The 18,163-nt window shown below is 47.7% G+C and overlaps 1 protein-coding gene across 2 annotated transcripts in view; it reads right to left on the bottom strand.

The window, feature by feature from the left end:
• Nucleotides 1–5,199: 5,199 nt before the first annotated feature.
• EGFLAM (EGF like, fibronectin type III and laminin G domains) overlaps nucleotides 5,200–18,163 on the bottom strand; it is an 88,686-nt gene continuing 75,722 nt past the window's right edge. The window contains exons 19-24 of one of the 2 annotated variants that reach the window (XM_080372115.1): nucleotides 15,898–15,921; nucleotides 13,644–13,722; nucleotides 12,653–12,796; nucleotides 7,890–7,973; nucleotides 6,727–6,830; nucleotides 5,200–6,172 (exon numbers count right to left, since the gene is read on the bottom strand). In XM_080372115.1, coding sequence (XP_080228241.1) covers nucleotides 6,018–6,172; nucleotides 6,727–6,830; nucleotides 7,890–7,973; nucleotides 12,653–12,796; nucleotides 13,644–13,722; nucleotides 15,898–15,921 — 590 coding nt within the window. In that variant the 3' untranslated portion in view covers nucleotides 5,200–6,017. The remainder of the gene's footprint in view (nucleotides 6,173–6,726; nucleotides 6,831–7,889; nucleotides 7,974–12,652; nucleotides 12,797–13,643; nucleotides 13,723–15,897; nucleotides 15,922–18,163) is intronic. The other variant, XM_080372116.1, reaches the window with a different exon arrangement.

Below are 18,163 nucleotides of genomic sequence, written 5' to 3'. Positions count from 1 at the left end.
GAATGATGCATATCCCACCTGGCTGATACTGCTTTATGAAAGGCATGAAATTCACCTTTTTAAAAGCAAATCCTGGCTGACAAAACAGTAACATTAACAGGCAACTGTGACAGGCTAATGCCTGTTGGTCATGGGCAGCTTTCAAACCCTGGCAGCCCCTTCTCTTCTTGGCCTCTGCTTGCTGGGCCAGGCTGGGAGAACTGGGATGGAAAAGAGCTCCTGGCCCCTCACCTTTGACCACCCAGGACACACCAGTGCAGCAAGAATTTGCCTACCATTAGGACCACTGCTAAGCCTCGTTTGGCTTTAGTTCCCCTTGACATCTCCTTTGCTTGCCTTATTTATTTTTTTCTCCTTCCTTATTTTGCTTTAGGATGGCCTGAGTAAACCTAAATTCTGATTCCCAAAAGGCTGATCCCCAGAGAGATGGAGAAGTGGTGAAGAGCAACAAGATGTGCTATACCTTAGGCAGGGCAAGGTGCAGGCAGGGAGCAGCTCTGCCCAACATGCAGTGCCCAGCGCAAAGCCTGACTCAGCCCACCCAAAGCTGGTACCAAGGCAGGTGTTGAGCCTTAGAAAGTGGAGGGGAATGTCTTTTGGGATTAATGTCAAATATTACAAAGAAAGCTAAGAACTGCAATTTTAGGAGGGGGATTTAACTGCAAAGAGGGACACAAACACCTGGGACTGCTGGTTTCATTGCTGGTTTGCACCGGTACCTGTGAGAAAAAGGACATGGCTTTGTCAAAGGACAAGAGCTCATCCTGTAGTAGCACAGTGTCACACTGAGCATCTGATATGGCCCAAGCAATAAATAACGTGATTAATAAACAGCCTTGGAGACAGTGAGCAGCTTATCCAGCCCAGTTCCTAGGAAAATGACTAAGCACTCTGCCATGCACTGTATACCTTTCTTCTCTCCTTCCCTGGCCCAGCATCAGAGGGTGAGGAGGTGGCTGACCCTCCACATCTGGTCAGATGTTCCTGAGTTTCTGGCCTCTATCTCCTGCTCAGCCCCTTGAGTGAAATCCCATGCCTTTCACCCAGCCTCAAGCTTCAGCAGAGAGACTGAAGACATGGATGTGGGATCCTTCCCTCTTCGGAAGTTTCTCAGACTATCTTTAAAAGGATGCAGAAAGGACCTTCTTTTTCTCTTTTCTTTAGAAGATTCAAGCCCCACAGCATCTTTGCTATTCCCCTTTGCCTGGCTGGCACCACACAGCTGTGCTGCTTGTGTTTAGTCTACACTGCAGCAGGGTGATGCCACCAGCTCCAAATTCCTGTGCGGTGATACACACAGTTGGAAACGGGCATCTGGGAAGCTGCCATTTGTTGCTCTTTTTTTCCACAACAATGAAGGTATTTCCTACCCGCTCTCCCCCTACCCTGCATTTCAAAAAGCAGCTTTTGTTCTGGAGAAGTGTTGCCTTCTACCAAAATGCCTGTTACTCTGCAGTAAATTATCTTAAAATAGAGACCTCTCCTGCCAGATGTTTGTCTTGGAATCACTCTCCAAACCCTGTGACAGAAATGAAAGGATGGGAAAGGCAAGGCACATGTAACAGCAGAGGATGATGCCATTTCTGGACCAGTGTTGTCCCCCATCACCAGCAGCACAGCACCCCCAGGACCAGGGGTACAGCCTGTCAGATCTCTGCACCAGGTCAGGACAGTTCACTACCATCTTGGAAGCCCCTGAAGCTCATTAAACATGAGTCTTCCCTCTCCAGCAGCCACCACCACAGGGCTGCTGCAGTGAGCCAGAGGTTTCAGTTCTTACTCCTTTTCAAACTCAGCGCAATTCCTCTCCACATCCCATGGCATCAAATTCCACTTGTTTTCATTCTAAAGCCACATCTTGATGATACATACTTTTATCTTGGGTTTTTTTTTTTGTTTGTTTCCCCAGTTGTGCACAGGTTTCTCTCTCCCCATGGGGCTCCCCAAGCCAAATGAAAGTTTTGCTTCTCCTGGGAGGACAGCACTGAGTGTCTCCAGCTTCACTGCAAGCTGTCCATGTCTTCTATGGTCAGTTTTTCTGAAGTGTGATTAGAACAGGGGGCAGAGCACAGGTGCACACTACATGCTGGCACCACCATGTATTTTTCTTTCTATTTCTAGCAAGTGTCTGTAGCTGGTTTTAACCACTGCTGCTATATCCACAAGGTGCACAAGATCTTTCACCTAAGTGACCAGGGTGTCCCTTTCAGCATGCACAAGAGGAGCTGGGGTCTCCTTGGCAGTTGCATGTGCCATTACCTTATGTTTTTCCACTCGAGCTTGCAGCTGCTCACAGTCAGCTGTAGGTGGGACAAGTCTCGGGAACATGTTTTAGCTCCCAAGGAGCCCGGAGTACTCCGGGCACAGTAAACATGCAGCAGAAACCTCCATCTCCATTGCTTTTGCCACATCAGGTTCTTTTAACTCACAGAATCACAGAATCATGGAATGGTTGGGGTTGGAAGGAACCCCATCTATCCTATCTCCTATCACTAGGAGATCATCTAGTCCACTTCCTGCTAAAGCAGGTTAACCTACAGTAAGTTGCACAGAAACATGTCTGGGCGGGTTTTGCATGTCTCTGGAGAAGGAGACTCCACACCCTTTCAGGGCAGCCTGCTCCAGGGCTCTGTCACCCTCAAGGTAAAGAAGTTCCTCCTCAGATTCAGATGGAACTTTTTGTGCTGCGGTTTGTGCTGTTGCCCCTTGTCCTGCTGCTGGGCACCACTGAAAAGAGCCTGGTCCCCTCCTCTTGACACTCGCCCTTAAGATAGTTGCATGCATTGATCAGATCCCCTCTCAGTCTTCTCCAGGCTACACAGGCCCAGCTCTCCCAGCCTTTCCTCAGAAGGGAGATGCTCCAGTCCTCTAATTGTCTTCATAGCCCTCCACTGGACCCTCTCCAGTAGTTCCCTGCCTCTCTTGACCGGGGGAGCCCAGACCTGGACACAACACTCCAGATGCGGCCTCACCAGGGCAGAGCAGAGGGGCAGGATCACCTCCCTCCACATGCTGTCCACACTCCTCCTAATGCCCCCCAGGATCCCGCTGGCCTTCTTGGCCACCAGGGCACACTGCTGGCCCATGGCAACTTGCTGCCTACCAGCAGTCCCAGGTCCCTTCCTGCAGAGCTGCCCCCCAGCAGGTCAGCCCCAGCCTGTGCTGGTGCGTGGGGTTGTTCCTCACCAGGGGCAGGACCCCACTCTTGCACCATTGAACTTCATGAGGTTCCTCTCCACCCAACTCTCCAGCCTGCCCAGGTCTCGCTGAACGGCAGCGCAGCCTTCGGGTGTGTCAGTCGCTCCTCCCAGTTCTGCAACATCTTGTTCAGCAAACTTGCTGAGGGTGCGCTCAGTCCTTCACCCAGGTGATTCATGAGTTGAACAGGACTGGACCCAGCACTGACCACTGGGGAACACTGTGAGCTACAGGCCTCCAGCTGGACTGTGCTGCTGATCACAGCCCTCTGAGCTCTGCCTTTCAGCCGGTTCTCACGCCCTGTCACCATCCACTCATCCAACCCACACTGCCTGAGCTTACCTATGAGGATGTTGTGGGAGACAGTGTCAAGAGCCTTGCTGAGGTCAAGGTAGACAACATCCACCACTCTCCCCTCATCTAATGAGCCACTCATTCCTTCACAGAAGGCTACTGGCTTGGTCAGGCATGATTTCCCCTTGATGAATCCCTGTTGACTACTCCTGGTAACCTTCTTTTCCTCCACATGCTTACAGATGACCTCTAGGATGAGCTGTTCCATCACCTTTCCAGGGATGGAGGGCAGGATGACCCGAGGCCTGTAGTTTCCTGGGTCCACCTTCTTGTCCTTTTTGGAGACTGGAGTGACACTGGCTTTCCTGCACCTCTCCTGTTCTCCATGGACGTTTCAGAGGAGACAGGGAGTGGCTTGGCAATAACAATTGCCAGCTCCCTCAGCACTCGGGGGTGCATCCCATAAAGGCCTATGGATTTGTGGGTGTCAGGTTTGCCTAAATGACCTCTAACCTGATGCTCCTCAACGAAGGGAAAGCTCTCCTTTCTCCAGACTTTCTTGCCTCCAGGGTCTGGGATTCCTGAGGGCTGGCCTTGGCAGTAAAGACTGAAGCAAAGAAGGCATTCAGTAATGTTGCCTTCTCCATGTGCTTTGTCACCAGGGCACCCACCTCATTCAGCAGGGGGCACACATTTTCCCTAGTCATCCTTTTCCTACTGATACACTAGAAAAAGCCAGTCTTGTTGTCCTTGACGTTCCTCACCAGATTTAATTCCAAATGAACCTTAGCCTTCCTCACTGCATCCCTGCATATTCTGACAGCATTCCTATATTCCTCCCAAGTGACCTGTCCATTTTTCCACATTTTGTAAACTTCTTTCTTCTGTTTGAGGTTTGCCAGAAGCTCCTTGCTCATCCATGCAGGTCTCCTGCCCCCTTTGTTTGATTTCTTACTCATAGGGATGCACTCACCTTGAGCTTGGAGAACATGATGCTTGAATATTAGCCAGCTGTCTTGGACCCCCTTACCTTCCAAAGCCCTAGCCCATGGGATTCCTCCAAGCAGGTCCTTGAAGAGGACAAAAGTTAGGTCTCCTGAAGTCCAGGGTTGCAATCCTACTTACTGCCCTTCTTCCATGCAGGATCCTGAATTCCACCATCTCATGGTCACAGGCATTCAGATGACCCTGCACCACTGGGGAGGTTTGTGCTTCTCCCACTGCCAGCACGGGGCAAGCCATGGGGCATCCTGCTGCATGGCAGGTTTGTCTTCTCCCCCCATGATGGCTCACTGATCTACTTCGAACGAAGAGTTAAGAAAAATCTCCGAACTATGACATTCTGGACTATTTCCTTAGTGTCTTGACAACACTCTTTGTCTGCTTAAATTACAGTTTGGCAATCAAGGTTGCATAAGTGTTGGTCCAGGGCCTAGAAAACATATTATTTTAAGATGACTGTGACCCACAAAGGTCTCTTGCACATCTCTTTTCTTGTTTTTCAGAAGAAAAAAAAAAGTGATTTATAATACCACAGTAGCAAGCATTTTATAGTTTTTTCCTTATCTTTTAATCTGTTTAAGCCAGGAAAGCTTCATAATGTACAATTTTAAACTGTCAAAATTTACAAAACAAGAAGATTTAAAATGAGTCGTAACTCACAAATATCCCCACCAAAACTGTAAAATACAGACATTAAGCCTCCTATGTAACAAATTTAAACCACAGTTTACTACAGGATTTAGGAAAGTGTGCAAAGAGCTAGTTGTGTAGTACACCTAAATGTTAAAAGTTATACCACATAAGCACGTCTGCTGCTGCTATAAAAAATATACAAGTATAAAATTACTTCTACAAAATTGGTTCACTGATTTTGTTGCTTGTAATAAAAAAGTAGACTTTAAGAACTTTCCTCCTCAACAAACAAAAATATCTTGAAACCAGTCACTGTAGCTGTTATTTACACAGGATGAAATACAATTCAGCTAAACCAGAGAGTGGTAAGGAGAATCGCTTGTTCTGGGACGTGTATCTGAATGCATAGATACACTGCCTGATGGTGTACTTGTTGAACAGCACAGTCATTGTACTACTGCAGGGTGGGATGAATGCATGTGTTTCAAGGCTTCTTTCTCTGATACTACAAAAGATAACCTAAGGATCAAAACACACTCATTGAGCTATTTGTAACATCACACATTTCTTTGCTGTTGCACCGATGCACAACCTTCAGAGTTTGCTAAACACTTAACAACTTAACAGGTAGAGGGGATAGTTCATACACAAAATATTTGGTTTGGTTTGTTCAGAAAAGGAGAAGAAAGGAGAGGGGAAAATGTTTTGGGTTTTTGTTTGGGGTTTTTTTTTTTGGGGGGGGGACGTGGGGGGGGGCGTGGGTCCCTTTGGCTCTGTCACCTTCCCAGATGGTGAATGTGGGCTGGCTGTAAAGGGCTCTGGCAGCCAGCTCACGTTCAGCCACACACACAAGCACACGATAGGTCCTCAGCACCAGGATTCCTCTCTTGTCACTTGGTCCCACACGTGTTGATGTTCTTCCCATCAGTGGCATCCTCCACCAGCGAGATGTGGTAATCAGTTGAAAGCGTGAGGTGGGAGATGCAGCCCACCAGGCCCCGCATGTACTGCCTGTTCGTGTGCAGGGCTATTTCCTTCATGCCACCTGGGGGAAAGGTAGTGATGAGAAACTCTTCACCGACATAGGTGTCTGCTCCTGCTTAGCAGACTGCACACCAAGCAATGCCATTAGCCTTCCTAGCAGACCTCAGAAGTTAATTTTCATTTACAGGTTGCTATGTGGATTTTTTAAGTACAGTTTTAAGCACTTGAAAGTACAGAAGAGATAAGCAGGAGCTAATAAACTAGGATGCTAATTATTTATTGCAGAAATTGTAGCATCAGTTGGGAGCTGAATAAGCTTGTGCCCGGATTCCCAATGAGGTGCAGGCTTTGCAGCTGTCACTCACTGATTCTCTATATATCTGCTGGAGGTACTGCACCCTATGGCGCTGGTCCCTTCTCATACCAGTCATACCAGTCCACCCGCTACAACCCAGAGAGGCCTCTCTACAAAAAACAGGCTGTGGGGGACCAGGGGCTGCTGTGTGAAGCCTTCACTTTGAGACGGATGAAGTGGGGATGCTCTGCCTTGCAGCCAACCAAACACAACAGACACAAAAATGCATCTGGGTCCTGGTGTGAACAGCAAACACTTACCTACATAGAGATCCCCATTGATATTTAACTGCCTCATCTTCCCAGGGGATTTACCAGTCCTGGCACCGTAATCATCCACGGTTACTTTGCCAGATTGTCCATCCCTGAAATGAACAACAAACTCTAATACATCCAGCCAAAAGCCAGGTGGAAGGAGGAGCAGCAGCATCTCCCTCTTGCCAGGTGACCTGGGCGACTAAGTGCTCATCAGGGCACTTCATGGTGAAGGCTTGGGACTGACGCTGGGGAGCCCCATGGACAGCAGTGTGCTACAGCAACCTAGACCCATTGGGGTGTTTCTTCTCCCCAGAGACTCAGATGTCAGAGAACTACAAAGGCTGTGGGACACATTTACAGGGCAGAAAAAACTGGGAAAGAAGTAAATTGCACAGCTGGGGGAGAAGTGAACATGGACAGAGTCGGACATGTCAAAAATAAGATGTAATATAAAAAGCAAACAGCAAAAGCTTCAACATTAGGGAAGGAATAGGCAAACTAAATATGAACAGTTTTGTTTCTCACTAAAGCTTTTACACTGCTTCCATTTTATAAACGGTCAATAACCATGCTGACAGAAGAGCCGTTTGATGGGTTCCTATTCTCACTGAATTTGGTAACAAGTTGTGCTAATGTCAGCCTGCAATTTCCAGGGAACCAACATCTCATGGAGAGATGTGTGCTTTCTATGCTGGGCACTCTTGCCTCCCATGAGGTAATGAGTTATAAATATGAGCTATATATATACTGCAAAATGTCTGCACCTCCTCCAAATCGAGAAAGTAGCCATACACTGTCCGTGCTCCAGTGCTTGTGCCAGCCAGCAAAAATGCTCACTAGGGAATTTAAAAATGCAGACACTAAAAAAAATACTCTTAACCCAAATGGTATGGGTTTAATAGAATGTCTGTCACAGCCCCAGAATAGCCCTGTGTGACTTTGGCAGCCTGCCTTGAGCTGCACTGAGTTGGCACTGTAACCTCTAACACAATAATCTTGTGTACATTGTCCTGGAACAGCCAAGTTGCTAACAGTTTAACTCCTAAGTGATGTGAGAGCGTGAAGCCACAGTGATTCACACCTGACCAGCATCCAGACACACCAGCTAGCACCTTTAACAGCAGGGCAGCTCCAAAATGCCTTCCAGATGAAGCATGGCCACTTACCGAACAGCCTTGACTCTGTGCCACCGGCCATCGCTGAAAGAGCCATTCACTGTGATGGATGCAATGCCGCTGCCCAAATTGTAGCTACAATTAAAAAAAAAATATTAAAATGTCACTACCTCCCTTGCAAAGGCTGGCTGGCTGCCAAATGGCTCAGACATCCATACTCTGTGCCCTAACTGCTCAGCTCCCAGAGCTCCCCTTACAGCTCCGGCTCTGGGGGGACCAGTGGAATCCTTTGGAAGCCCAGCAGCAACACACTTACTTTGCAAAGTCAGGGTCATGGGGCAATAGGTAAAACCCCTCCTGCCTACATCAGAGTAGGTACCACCACCACCACCATCCCATGGGAGCAAGTAGGGTGCCTCTGCATGGAAGTTTCTCCCCAAAACAGGAGGTTATGAAGGTCAGTGACCTACAGGCCTTTGGCCAAATGGGAGACAGCAGCGGGAGGCTGCAAACAGGGTTAATAAATAAATAATTACAAGACCAAAAAAGCACATGACCTATAACAGATCTGTAAATCATCTGAATTACAGGGAAGGTTGAGACCTGTAATGTTAGAAAGGATGAAGCCTAATAAATAAAAACAGAGATAATCATAGAGTTCCCTGCTTCAGTTGTAGAGGATTATTACTTTGTGTTTGCTGCTACTAAAATTACTCAGCAGACATAACATTCCCATCACGTTTACACTCCAGGCATCTTAATTTTTGGGTCCCAGCAATGTGGGCCAACCTTCCTGAAGGGGAAGTAGATGCTACAACACAGTGAGCTTCTGGCTGCTCAACTGCCTACATAAGCAGGATGAATTAGCCTGAGCCAGCCTGCTGTCAGCCTTCAGCCTGCACCACGCTAGAGAGATTAAAGCAAATGCCATCATCTATTACAAAAAAGCTGAACCTGGAATGAAGTTGATGGCCAGGATAAGGTACTTGAGAACAGCACATTAAGTCGTGAGCTGCCCAGAGCAAAATTTTTATCCTAAATATGACTCTTCCCCAGAGGTTCAGTGAGTCTCAAACAAGCACCTCCTTTTACCCAGGATGAAGATACCTGTCTAGAATCATGGAATCACTTAGGTTGGAAAAGACCTCTGAGATCATCAAGTCCAACCGCTAATCCAGCACTGACAAGTCCATCACTAAAACATGTCACTAAGTAACATATCTACACGTATTTTAAATACCTCTGGGGATGCCAATTCCACCACCTCCCTGGGCAGTCTGTCCCAATGCTTTAACAACCTTTCAGTGAAGAACTTTTTCCTAATATCCTAATATACAATCTAAACCTCCTCTGGCGCAGCTTCAGGTCATCTCCTCTTGCCCTGTCACTTGTCACCTGGGAGAAGAGACCGACCCCCCTGCCTACACCCTCCTGTCAGGCAGCTGCAGGGAGCCACAAGGTGCCCCCGAGCCTCCTCCTCTCCAGGCTGACCCCCCCAGTTCCCCCAGCCGCTCCCCACCAGCCTTGTGCCCCAGCCCCGGCACCAGCCCCCTGCCCGTCTCTGGACACGCTGCAGCCCCTCTGCGTCCCCCTGGCAGTGAGGGGCCCAACCTGAACACAGGAGTCGAGGGGCGGCCTCGCCAGTGCCCAGTGCAGGGGGACAGCACTGCCCTGGCCCTGCTGGCCACGCTGTTCCCGGCACCAGCCAGGGTGCTGCTGGCCTCCTTGGCCACCTGGGCACACGGGGGGCTCATGCCCAGCCGGCTGCCGACCAGCCCCCCCAGGCCCTTTCCCCCCAGGCAGTTCCCAGCCCCCTGCCCCCAGCCCGCAGCGCTGCGGGGGCTGGTGTGACCCACGGGCAGGACCCGGCACTGAGCCTGGTTGAACCTCACACAACTGGCCTGGGCCCATCGCTCCAGCCTGCCCAGACCCCCCTGCAGAGCCTCCTGCCCTCCCGCAGATCAACGCTCCCCACAGCTGGGGGTCACCTGTGAACTCACTGAGGGGACACTCCATCCCCTCTTCCAGATCTTGATAAAGATATTAAGGAGAACCAGCCCCAGTACTGAGCCCTGGGGAACACCACTGGTGACCAGTTGCCAGCTGGATGTAACTCCATTCCCCACCACGCTCTGGACTCAGCCGGCCCTTAACCCAGCACAGAGCACACCCACCCAAGCCACGAGCAGCCAGTGTCTCCAGGAGAATGCTGTGGGAGATGGCGTCAAAGGCTTTACTAACATCCAGGTAGACAACATCCACAGCCTTTCCCTCACCCACTTGGTGGGTCATCATCTTGTAGAAGGAGATCAGGCCCATCTGCCTTTCATAACCCCATGCTGGCTGGGCCTGATCCTCCGGTTGTCCTGCACGTGCCACGGGATGGCACCCAGGATGATCTGCTCCATAACCGTCCCTGGCACCGAGGTCAGGCTGGCAGGCCTGTAGCTGCCTGGATCCTCCTTCCTGCCCTTCTTGTACCTACAAGACTGGTGTCATGTTGGCTGACCTCCAGTCTTCTGAGACCTCCTCACTTAGCCAGGACTGTTGATATATGATGGAGAGTGGCTTGGCCCCACCAGCTCCCTCAGTGCCCTCGGGTGGATCCCATCCAGCCCCACAGACTGTGCGTGTCTCCGTGGAGCAGCAGGTCACTGACCGTTTCCCCCTGGACTGTGGGGACTTCATTCTGCTCCTCCTCACCCTGTCTTCCAGCTCAGGGGGCTCAGTACCCAGAGGGAAGCTGGGCTTGCTGTTAAGGACTGAGGCAAGAAAGCATTAAGCACCTCAGCCTTCTCCTCATCCTGTGTGGCAGTGCTCCCCCCCGCATCCAATGAAGGATGCAGATTATCCTTGGCCCTCCTTCTGTTTCTAACATGATAGTAAAAGCGTTTTTTGTCATCTTTTACAGCAGTGGCCAGCCTGAGTTCTAGCTGGGCTTTCTCCTCTCCACCTTCCCCCTGCGTAACCTCACGACACCGCTATAGCCCTCCAGGGTTGCCTGCCCCTTCTCCCAAAGGTGGAAAACTCTGCTTTCCCCCTGAGTTCCAGCCAGAGCTCTGCTCAGCCAGGCTGGTCTTCCCTGCCAGCCCGTCTTTTGGCACGGGGGGGACAGGCTGCTCCTGAGTCTTTAAGGTCAAGAGCTACAGAAAGGTTTGGGTGCTCAGGATTGTATCTAATTGTTAGACCTCTTCCTACAAATATGAGATCCATATCCTTAATGAATGGGGATCCCCTACAACAGTGATATAAGCTTCTACAGAAGCAGGGAACAACAGAAAGGATTTACAGCAGCATTTACACTGTACAGGGAATCTAATAGGAAAATGGGAGAAAAAAAGGTATGTTTCAAATTTCAAACTGGACCAGAACACAGATATCTAATTTTGGGCTGCAGGAAAATACTTCTGACCAATTCGAAGCCCTGACACTCTTCCGATGTCACCTCTCAAAAGGTGGGAAAGTCGCATGAGTATCACTCTTCCAGAAAAAAGAGGGTTTTTTTCCTGCATTTGCCCTTTCCCCATCTTGTTCAGTGCTGCCTTTCAGTATGCTAGGAGTTTTCATTTGGGATTGCAGTTTTTCACCTTCTAAATGCATTGGAAGGTGCAGCTATTTCAATAAAACTCAGCTGTTTTGATCTAAAACCGTGGTGTATCTTCATCTCTGGGGGATAGCAACAACCCTAATAAATATGCACTGTGCCTAGAAAATAGACAGAATAGATCAGCCACTTAGTACCATGCATCTTGGATAAGATAGGGCCTCCCAAAGTTATCTAAGAAATGCACCATTTCTGCAGAGTCAATTCCTTGTTTATAAAACAATGAGGCATCTAAGAGGTTTTGCAAAACCAACCGCAGAAAATGACATGGAAAAGAAGCTTAAAATAAATTAATTTTAATAGAAAAGTGCGATTTGTCTATGCATCCATGGTAGCAAACAACAACCAGGTAAGTAAAGTAAAAGGTAGCTTCAAATTAGCTTAAATGATGAACAAAATCTTTGTCATTTAATCAACAGTGTCTCACAACAATCCATAATAATGATGGCATTTGTAGTTGACGGTTTCTTGCCTTATACAGCCTAAAAGGGGATCATGAAGAAAACAGGGCTTTCAAAATGCAGGAGTCCCAGAAAAGCACCATGCAAAAAGCTGTACAGTCTAAGTGTCTGAAAGGGTGAAAGCGATTCTGGAGACAGAACATGAGTTCAGCCCAACATCTCCCAACACTCCCACTTTCAGCTTTTTGAGAGTAGTAATTGTTTCTTAAATAAGCGGTTCTGTGGTTGGAGGCAGGAACAAAGCCTGGCGACACCTGGGTTTGTGTCACAGGGTGGGATATTTGGGGGTTTGGCAAGGTGTGAGCCTTGCTGCCATGTGCACTCTGCAGCAAAGAGTGAGCCTGCAGTGAGCACAGGCATCAGCAGGGCTTTTCCTTGACCCCTGCTCTCTTTGCACACCCGACACCTGCTTTCCTTAACTGAGATGGCAAGTGCTTCAAGAGGCATTGGAGGAGTTTCTGACAGTACTCATACCCTCATAAGGTGACTTTTAGAAAATCACATTAAAAGTGGATGTTTTAAAAATTGGGAGGGAGGGAAGAAGGGAGTGGGAATGATGCAGACTTGCTCCACATCACCTCTTCAACTCACATCCTGTCCCAGACAAATGTGACCCATCGCTGAACAAAACCTTACGATGTAATTGTCTCACACTACACCAAAAGGACAAGCGCACTGGATGCATTGTGGCAATTTCTCTGACGCCTGAGTGTACCGCATGCAATGCAAATAAGGCAGAGAGAGTTTACCTGAATATTAATGCTCCTTCTTGCAGGCCCAGAGAAATAAAGTCACTGTTAGGTCGCATGGGACCATCTCCCCTCCACATCAAAAGACCTTCCTTCATTGTGGTTTTAAACCTCATGAACACGTTTGTTCTTGATCCTGATACCCTGTTTAATGTAGAAGGAAATAATAGTAAAATATTGAGCTGGGACAGTCTTCAAAAACATGTAACAGATGATGCTGTATTTCTTCTCTGCTGGTCTTGCAGGCTATTGTCTTGCAACTCGCCTACATGCCGATTTGTGAGACTCTGGTTCACATCTCCATTCCCAGCATTTCAGAGTGGGGGAATTTAACTTGTCCCTGCAGAATCCCAAACACTTGGTTACTCCACAAAAATAAATGTTTTCTCGCCAAGCTCTGTGTGAAATTGAGTTGAACAACACATTTTGAAAATGTCCAGGAGATCTGGTGCCCTCAGAAGGCAGTGGAAGAAGCGTAAGAAGGGCAAATCAGAAAGTCCTGGTAGGTGAGTGGTACTGAGCTGCAGGTGAGGACATCTGTGAAGCCTCATCTAGCTAGTGGCTGAAATACAGGCAGATGGAGGAATTCATTAAAATAACCCACAATTTACTGGAATTTGGGCATCTTCCAGGATATAGAGCAGCCAAAAAGAAGTCTGAAGATCTAAATTTTAGGCTACAGCAAGAGTTAAAATCCTTAGTCTCTTTACAGATACAGCCTCTGTATGCCTCTCTACTTTCAGAGAGCACATACCAGTCCTTCTCCATGCCAGATATATGCTGTGCATGCCAGTACTCTACAGGCTGCAGGATGTTCGGATATTATAACCAACTGAGCCATAAGCATAGAAAATGTATTATTTTCCCTGAAATTTAGAAATATGCCAAATACAGCTTAAAACACTTAAATATGCAACACCCTGCCACATGAGGCTCCTAGAATTATATTGGTTAACAAAGAGAATAGTTATGTTCACAGGAGATGCATTACCTTTTCAGGATATCTGGATTATCATATGTGAGGTAACTGCGACCAATAAATTGCGGGATTTCAATTGCTTCTGTAATGGCTGAAAAGTAAATAAAAAACTGAAGATGAATGCCAGCTGACACTGAAATGGAAGGCAAAAGAAGAGACAAGACTGGTTTACTCCTGCATTGGCAGGTACCTGCTGGTGGCACAGAACTGAGTTGAACCCACGCTGGTTTGCAAAAAGGCATAGCTAGTTCATACCTAAATGTAGCAGCAGTAGTTGAGGTAGTTTATAAACTGGTGACAGTCCCTATACCTACAGCCTTCATGTCATGGCCCTAATGTATTGCTCCACCATAAATGTTAGCACAGTAAAATATGAAGTACCAGGAAAACATTGAAAATTCTGTTTTTACCCCCACTTCCACATTCCTTGATTCTCTGTGTGGTTCAAGCCACCCTCCTGCCAAATCTTGTCCATTAACCACCTTCTGTTCTTAGTCTAAGAAACTCCTCCTCGGCTCGTTATGGAGCACCAGCTACAGAACACATGCTGGGACCGCTCACCCCTGCAAACTGAGGTCAGGAGACAGCACAGGTGACCTGTCAGCTGTCCATTTTCTCCTTTTGTGTATGTGACTTTGCACAGAGTGGCTGCTGCTTGCTGAGGGTTCAACCCTGGGGTGCAGTGCTGGGGGGAGGCTGTTTCCAGGGAGGACATACAGGATGACCCTAATCCCTTTAAGGTCTATTGAAAGCAACTGAGACTACACTAAAGGCTGTATGACAGAGGCTGCAAAGCCTCTTGGCGGATATATTTGATATGCTGCAGTGCTGCCTTGGAGGATGTTTTGCTCAGAGCTCACCAGTGTCTCACACGCAGCATCTCCCATTTCTCTAGGGACACCCCCTGATACTGCTGTGGTGTACAGCTGCTGGGACAGCAGCACACATTGCAACCAGACCTGGTGCTGGTGTATGGCTGCCCATGGAGAAAACTTTGGTAAAATAACTCTGACGTGTGATATAAATCACTGAGCATCCCTGATACACAGCCTTTGGTAGGCTATAAGCACTGGCCTGAACAGAGCTTTTGGGTGAACATCCGACAGCTTGCTGCTGATCGCTCACAACTGACTGCTGCATTAATATAAACCAATTTTATAAATTCCTTAAAAGAGCTGCCTTCATCCTATTTTCCTCCTGAGAACTAATCCCTTCAACCCACAGCTAATCCCATCTATAGAGATTTCAAGCTTTTCAGGGCATGGATGCTTGCTTTCGTTACGCAACGCAGAGGCCGACTGGGCTTTAAGAGCTCACTGTAATACAGATATGCAACAATTGGTGTAGTCTGGTAGCCAACAACAGCAATATGAAATTTAGCTCTAAGTGCCAAGACTGAGAATTTTAGATGGTGACAAACGCCTGTTTTATCCATAGCAAAATCAGGAAAGCTGTCTAATGTGTCTAAAGAAACAACCACAGGTGGCCCACAGCCTGCAGCCTGCCAGCATCGCTGGAAGATTGCAAAATATGTTACACTGGGCCAGACATTCCTCACCAGGTCTGATGCTTTCTGCACTGGACAGTCTCTGACCATGGCAGATGGCAGCAGAGCACGAAAGGAGCCCTTCCTCTGCCACGTCCCACACCAGCACTAGACCCCTGCTTCTCTTCCCTTCAGCAGTGGAAGGTGCCTGTGCCATGCAGCAGCCCTTGCCCTTGCTCTAGCACTCTGATTTTGTCTATGGAGTTTGACGGCCATTTATCTCAGCTTGCTCTTCTGTATGCTCTTCATTTGTTGCACTGAATTTGGCTGCAAAAAACCAAGTAAATTTTAGCAGTACCTTTGACGCATGCAGGATCTTTGCAACTGGAAGGGAACAGGCCAGTAAGGAGATCTAGGACCAAACACCTTCACTCTCTGCTCGTCACAATTCAGCAAAGAGGCACTCATGACAAGTGGGAGTGAGCTCTGAACTGCAGGGTAGCTTGAAGTAGCACCTACCCCTACAAAGCCCTCAGACAGCTGGCCCCACTGCTTTGCAGATGCATGGACCAGCTTCACAGACACTGGTCTGCTCTTAGCAGGTGTTCTGGATGCAATTTAAAATATCAGCAGGATGATGTTTAAGGAAGTACTATACAACCCCAGAAAGTATTCTGGCTTATTGACAGAAGCTTGCCAGGCTTAATGGAAATCCAGCGTGCTAGAGCAGATACAGATGCACAATGACTGAGCAGTTTTCACATCATTCGCAGTACTTACCATTTAGGCAGTAACTTCCACACTCTGCAGTGAGTCAGCACAAAACAAAACAAGAACATTTTCATTTTATTTTTCTATAGCATAAGAATCTCCCTTCATCCAATTTCACGCCCACCTTTCTGCAAATGTGTGATCCCTGCTTCCCATTTTCATAAGCAACTATAATCATCCATAAAGGTAGCACTTTTCTATTATTGTTTTGCTCCAAGTATTTATATTTGCCTGCTCAAAACACACAAAGGTGCAGACAGGTAGGACCAGCACCAAACTCGTCTGCTAGTCCTAGTTTTCAGATCCCAGTGACTCACCATGCTTTACCCAGGGATCAGCTCTAACCAGGGGAATGCAGTAATTCACTGTTCTACTCCATCTCACAATTAAGTATAAAAATACCTGTAATGCTTCCCACAACTTGGACAGAAGATACAAAACGCAGCAAGGCCAGCAGAAACTCTAATATTAGAGTCCTCAGCCAACCATCCATTATGATATGAATCAATATCTCATATACCTCATACCAGCATCATTTAAGCTGAGTTTTATAAGTGGCCTGTATAATTTTGAAGAATGAGTCACAGTCCTTCACAAGCACTTTTATTTTTCAGGGCAGTGTTACAGCTGCCTACCACCAAGCAGGATGGAGACTGCACCTGCAGCCATTCACATACCAGCTGAGTGCACTAACCAAAATCCCATCCTGAAACAGAAGTGGACACGCACATGCACCCTGCCTTAGCCATGTCTACATCCTACCGAAGAGACACAGGTAAGAATTATTTTGAGAAATCTGTTCCACTTCATCAAGGTTGCTGTGGACTGTGGTTCAGGAGGGACCTCCGTACTCTCTGCACATCTCTCAGCAAAAACTTGGATTTTCAGTGGCAGCTGAGGCTGCACGTGTGTGTGGGGGCGGGGGGAGAGGCACCTGAACAGCAGCAACAGGCAGCAGGAACTGGCTGAGCATCAGTCAGCAGGTGGTGAGCAACTTGGGGTTTTTTTCTCCCTTGGGTTTATTTCTTTCTCTCTCTCTCTTTATTACAATTATTATTGTTATTATTGTTGTTATTACTGGTTTTTATCTTTTAATTATTTTTATTTATTTATTTATTTCAGTTATTAACCTGTTCTTATCTCAGCTCATGGGTTTTACCTTTTTCCAATTCCTGCCCATCGCACCAGCGGTGGGGCGTGAGCAAGCAGCTCCGTGGTACTCAGCTGCTGGCTGGGGTTAAACCACAAAAACAGGTGACTCATGCTTTTGTACATTTTTGAAAATGATTGGATGCACATAGGAAGCAACCCCCAGGATCTAGCCTCAGCCAAAGGCACAAGGCCCGTCAGACTGACCGTGAAAGCCTGGACACCCACACATCTTACAAGAGGGAGGAGAGCAGTGGCATGCCAGCTGAGCAGCAGCACAGCAGTGCCACAAGGCAGGTGCAGTGGCAGGCAGCTCGGCACACTGCTTTTGGGGCTTAGCACAGGTTGGAAGCAGGCAAGTGGCGAGGGGCTGTGGCCCGAGCAATGCACAGGAGCTCACTGAACAGGCAGGCAGCCACACACACAAGCTGCAAAGCATTCACTTGCCTTGACTCCCCCTGGAGACCTCGCTGCTGCTGCAGATACTATCTTGAAGGCTGGAGCTTAGCACCCTGCATATACCTAGCAAGCCAATATCACAATTCTCCCTCCTCCCTACAAAGAAGCCAGGATAAATGACGTTGCTCCAGCTATTAGCTAGACCACAACAACGTAAGCAAAGGGGTTTCTTGCATTGTATTTTAGTAAATTGGTTTTGTTCTAAGATATTGTCTTTTTGCTCAATCTATTCATCATGATTTAACCAAAACCACTACTTTCAACTCTGAAGTTTGTGCCTGTGAGAAATGAAGGAGTGAGTGAGGACAATAATATCAGTCAGCTATTTTGAACTGAGCTCACTGTTACATTACAAAATCCTCCCTCAGAAATTTTTCAAGCTCAAGTCTCATACAAGGGAAACATCTCCATCTAGTGGAATAACCCAAAGGACATTTTTTTTTGACACCACACAGTCTGAGCACTTTCCTGAATCTAAGGTTTGTACTATTACAGTGGCTCTGGGGAAAGAAGAATAATGTGCATCTGGGCAGGTTTCCCTCCTTGGTGGTCTCCATTGCCGCACTACAGCAAGATCTGTGCAGATGGTGAAATTACCATCAGAGTAGTCAGTGTCTAAAAAAGGACTAGACCTTTCTGTATATGAGAACAGCATTTGTTGTGAGCC

This window comes from Falco punctatus (genome assembly GCF_963210335.1).
Source record: "Falco punctatus genome assembly, chromosome: Z".
NCBI lineage: Eukaryota > Metazoa > Chordata > Aves > Falconiformes > Falconidae > Falco > Falco punctatus.
The sequence above is the reverse complement of the archived record's forward strand: the minus strand, read 5'-3'. Positions and strand labels throughout refer to the sequence as shown.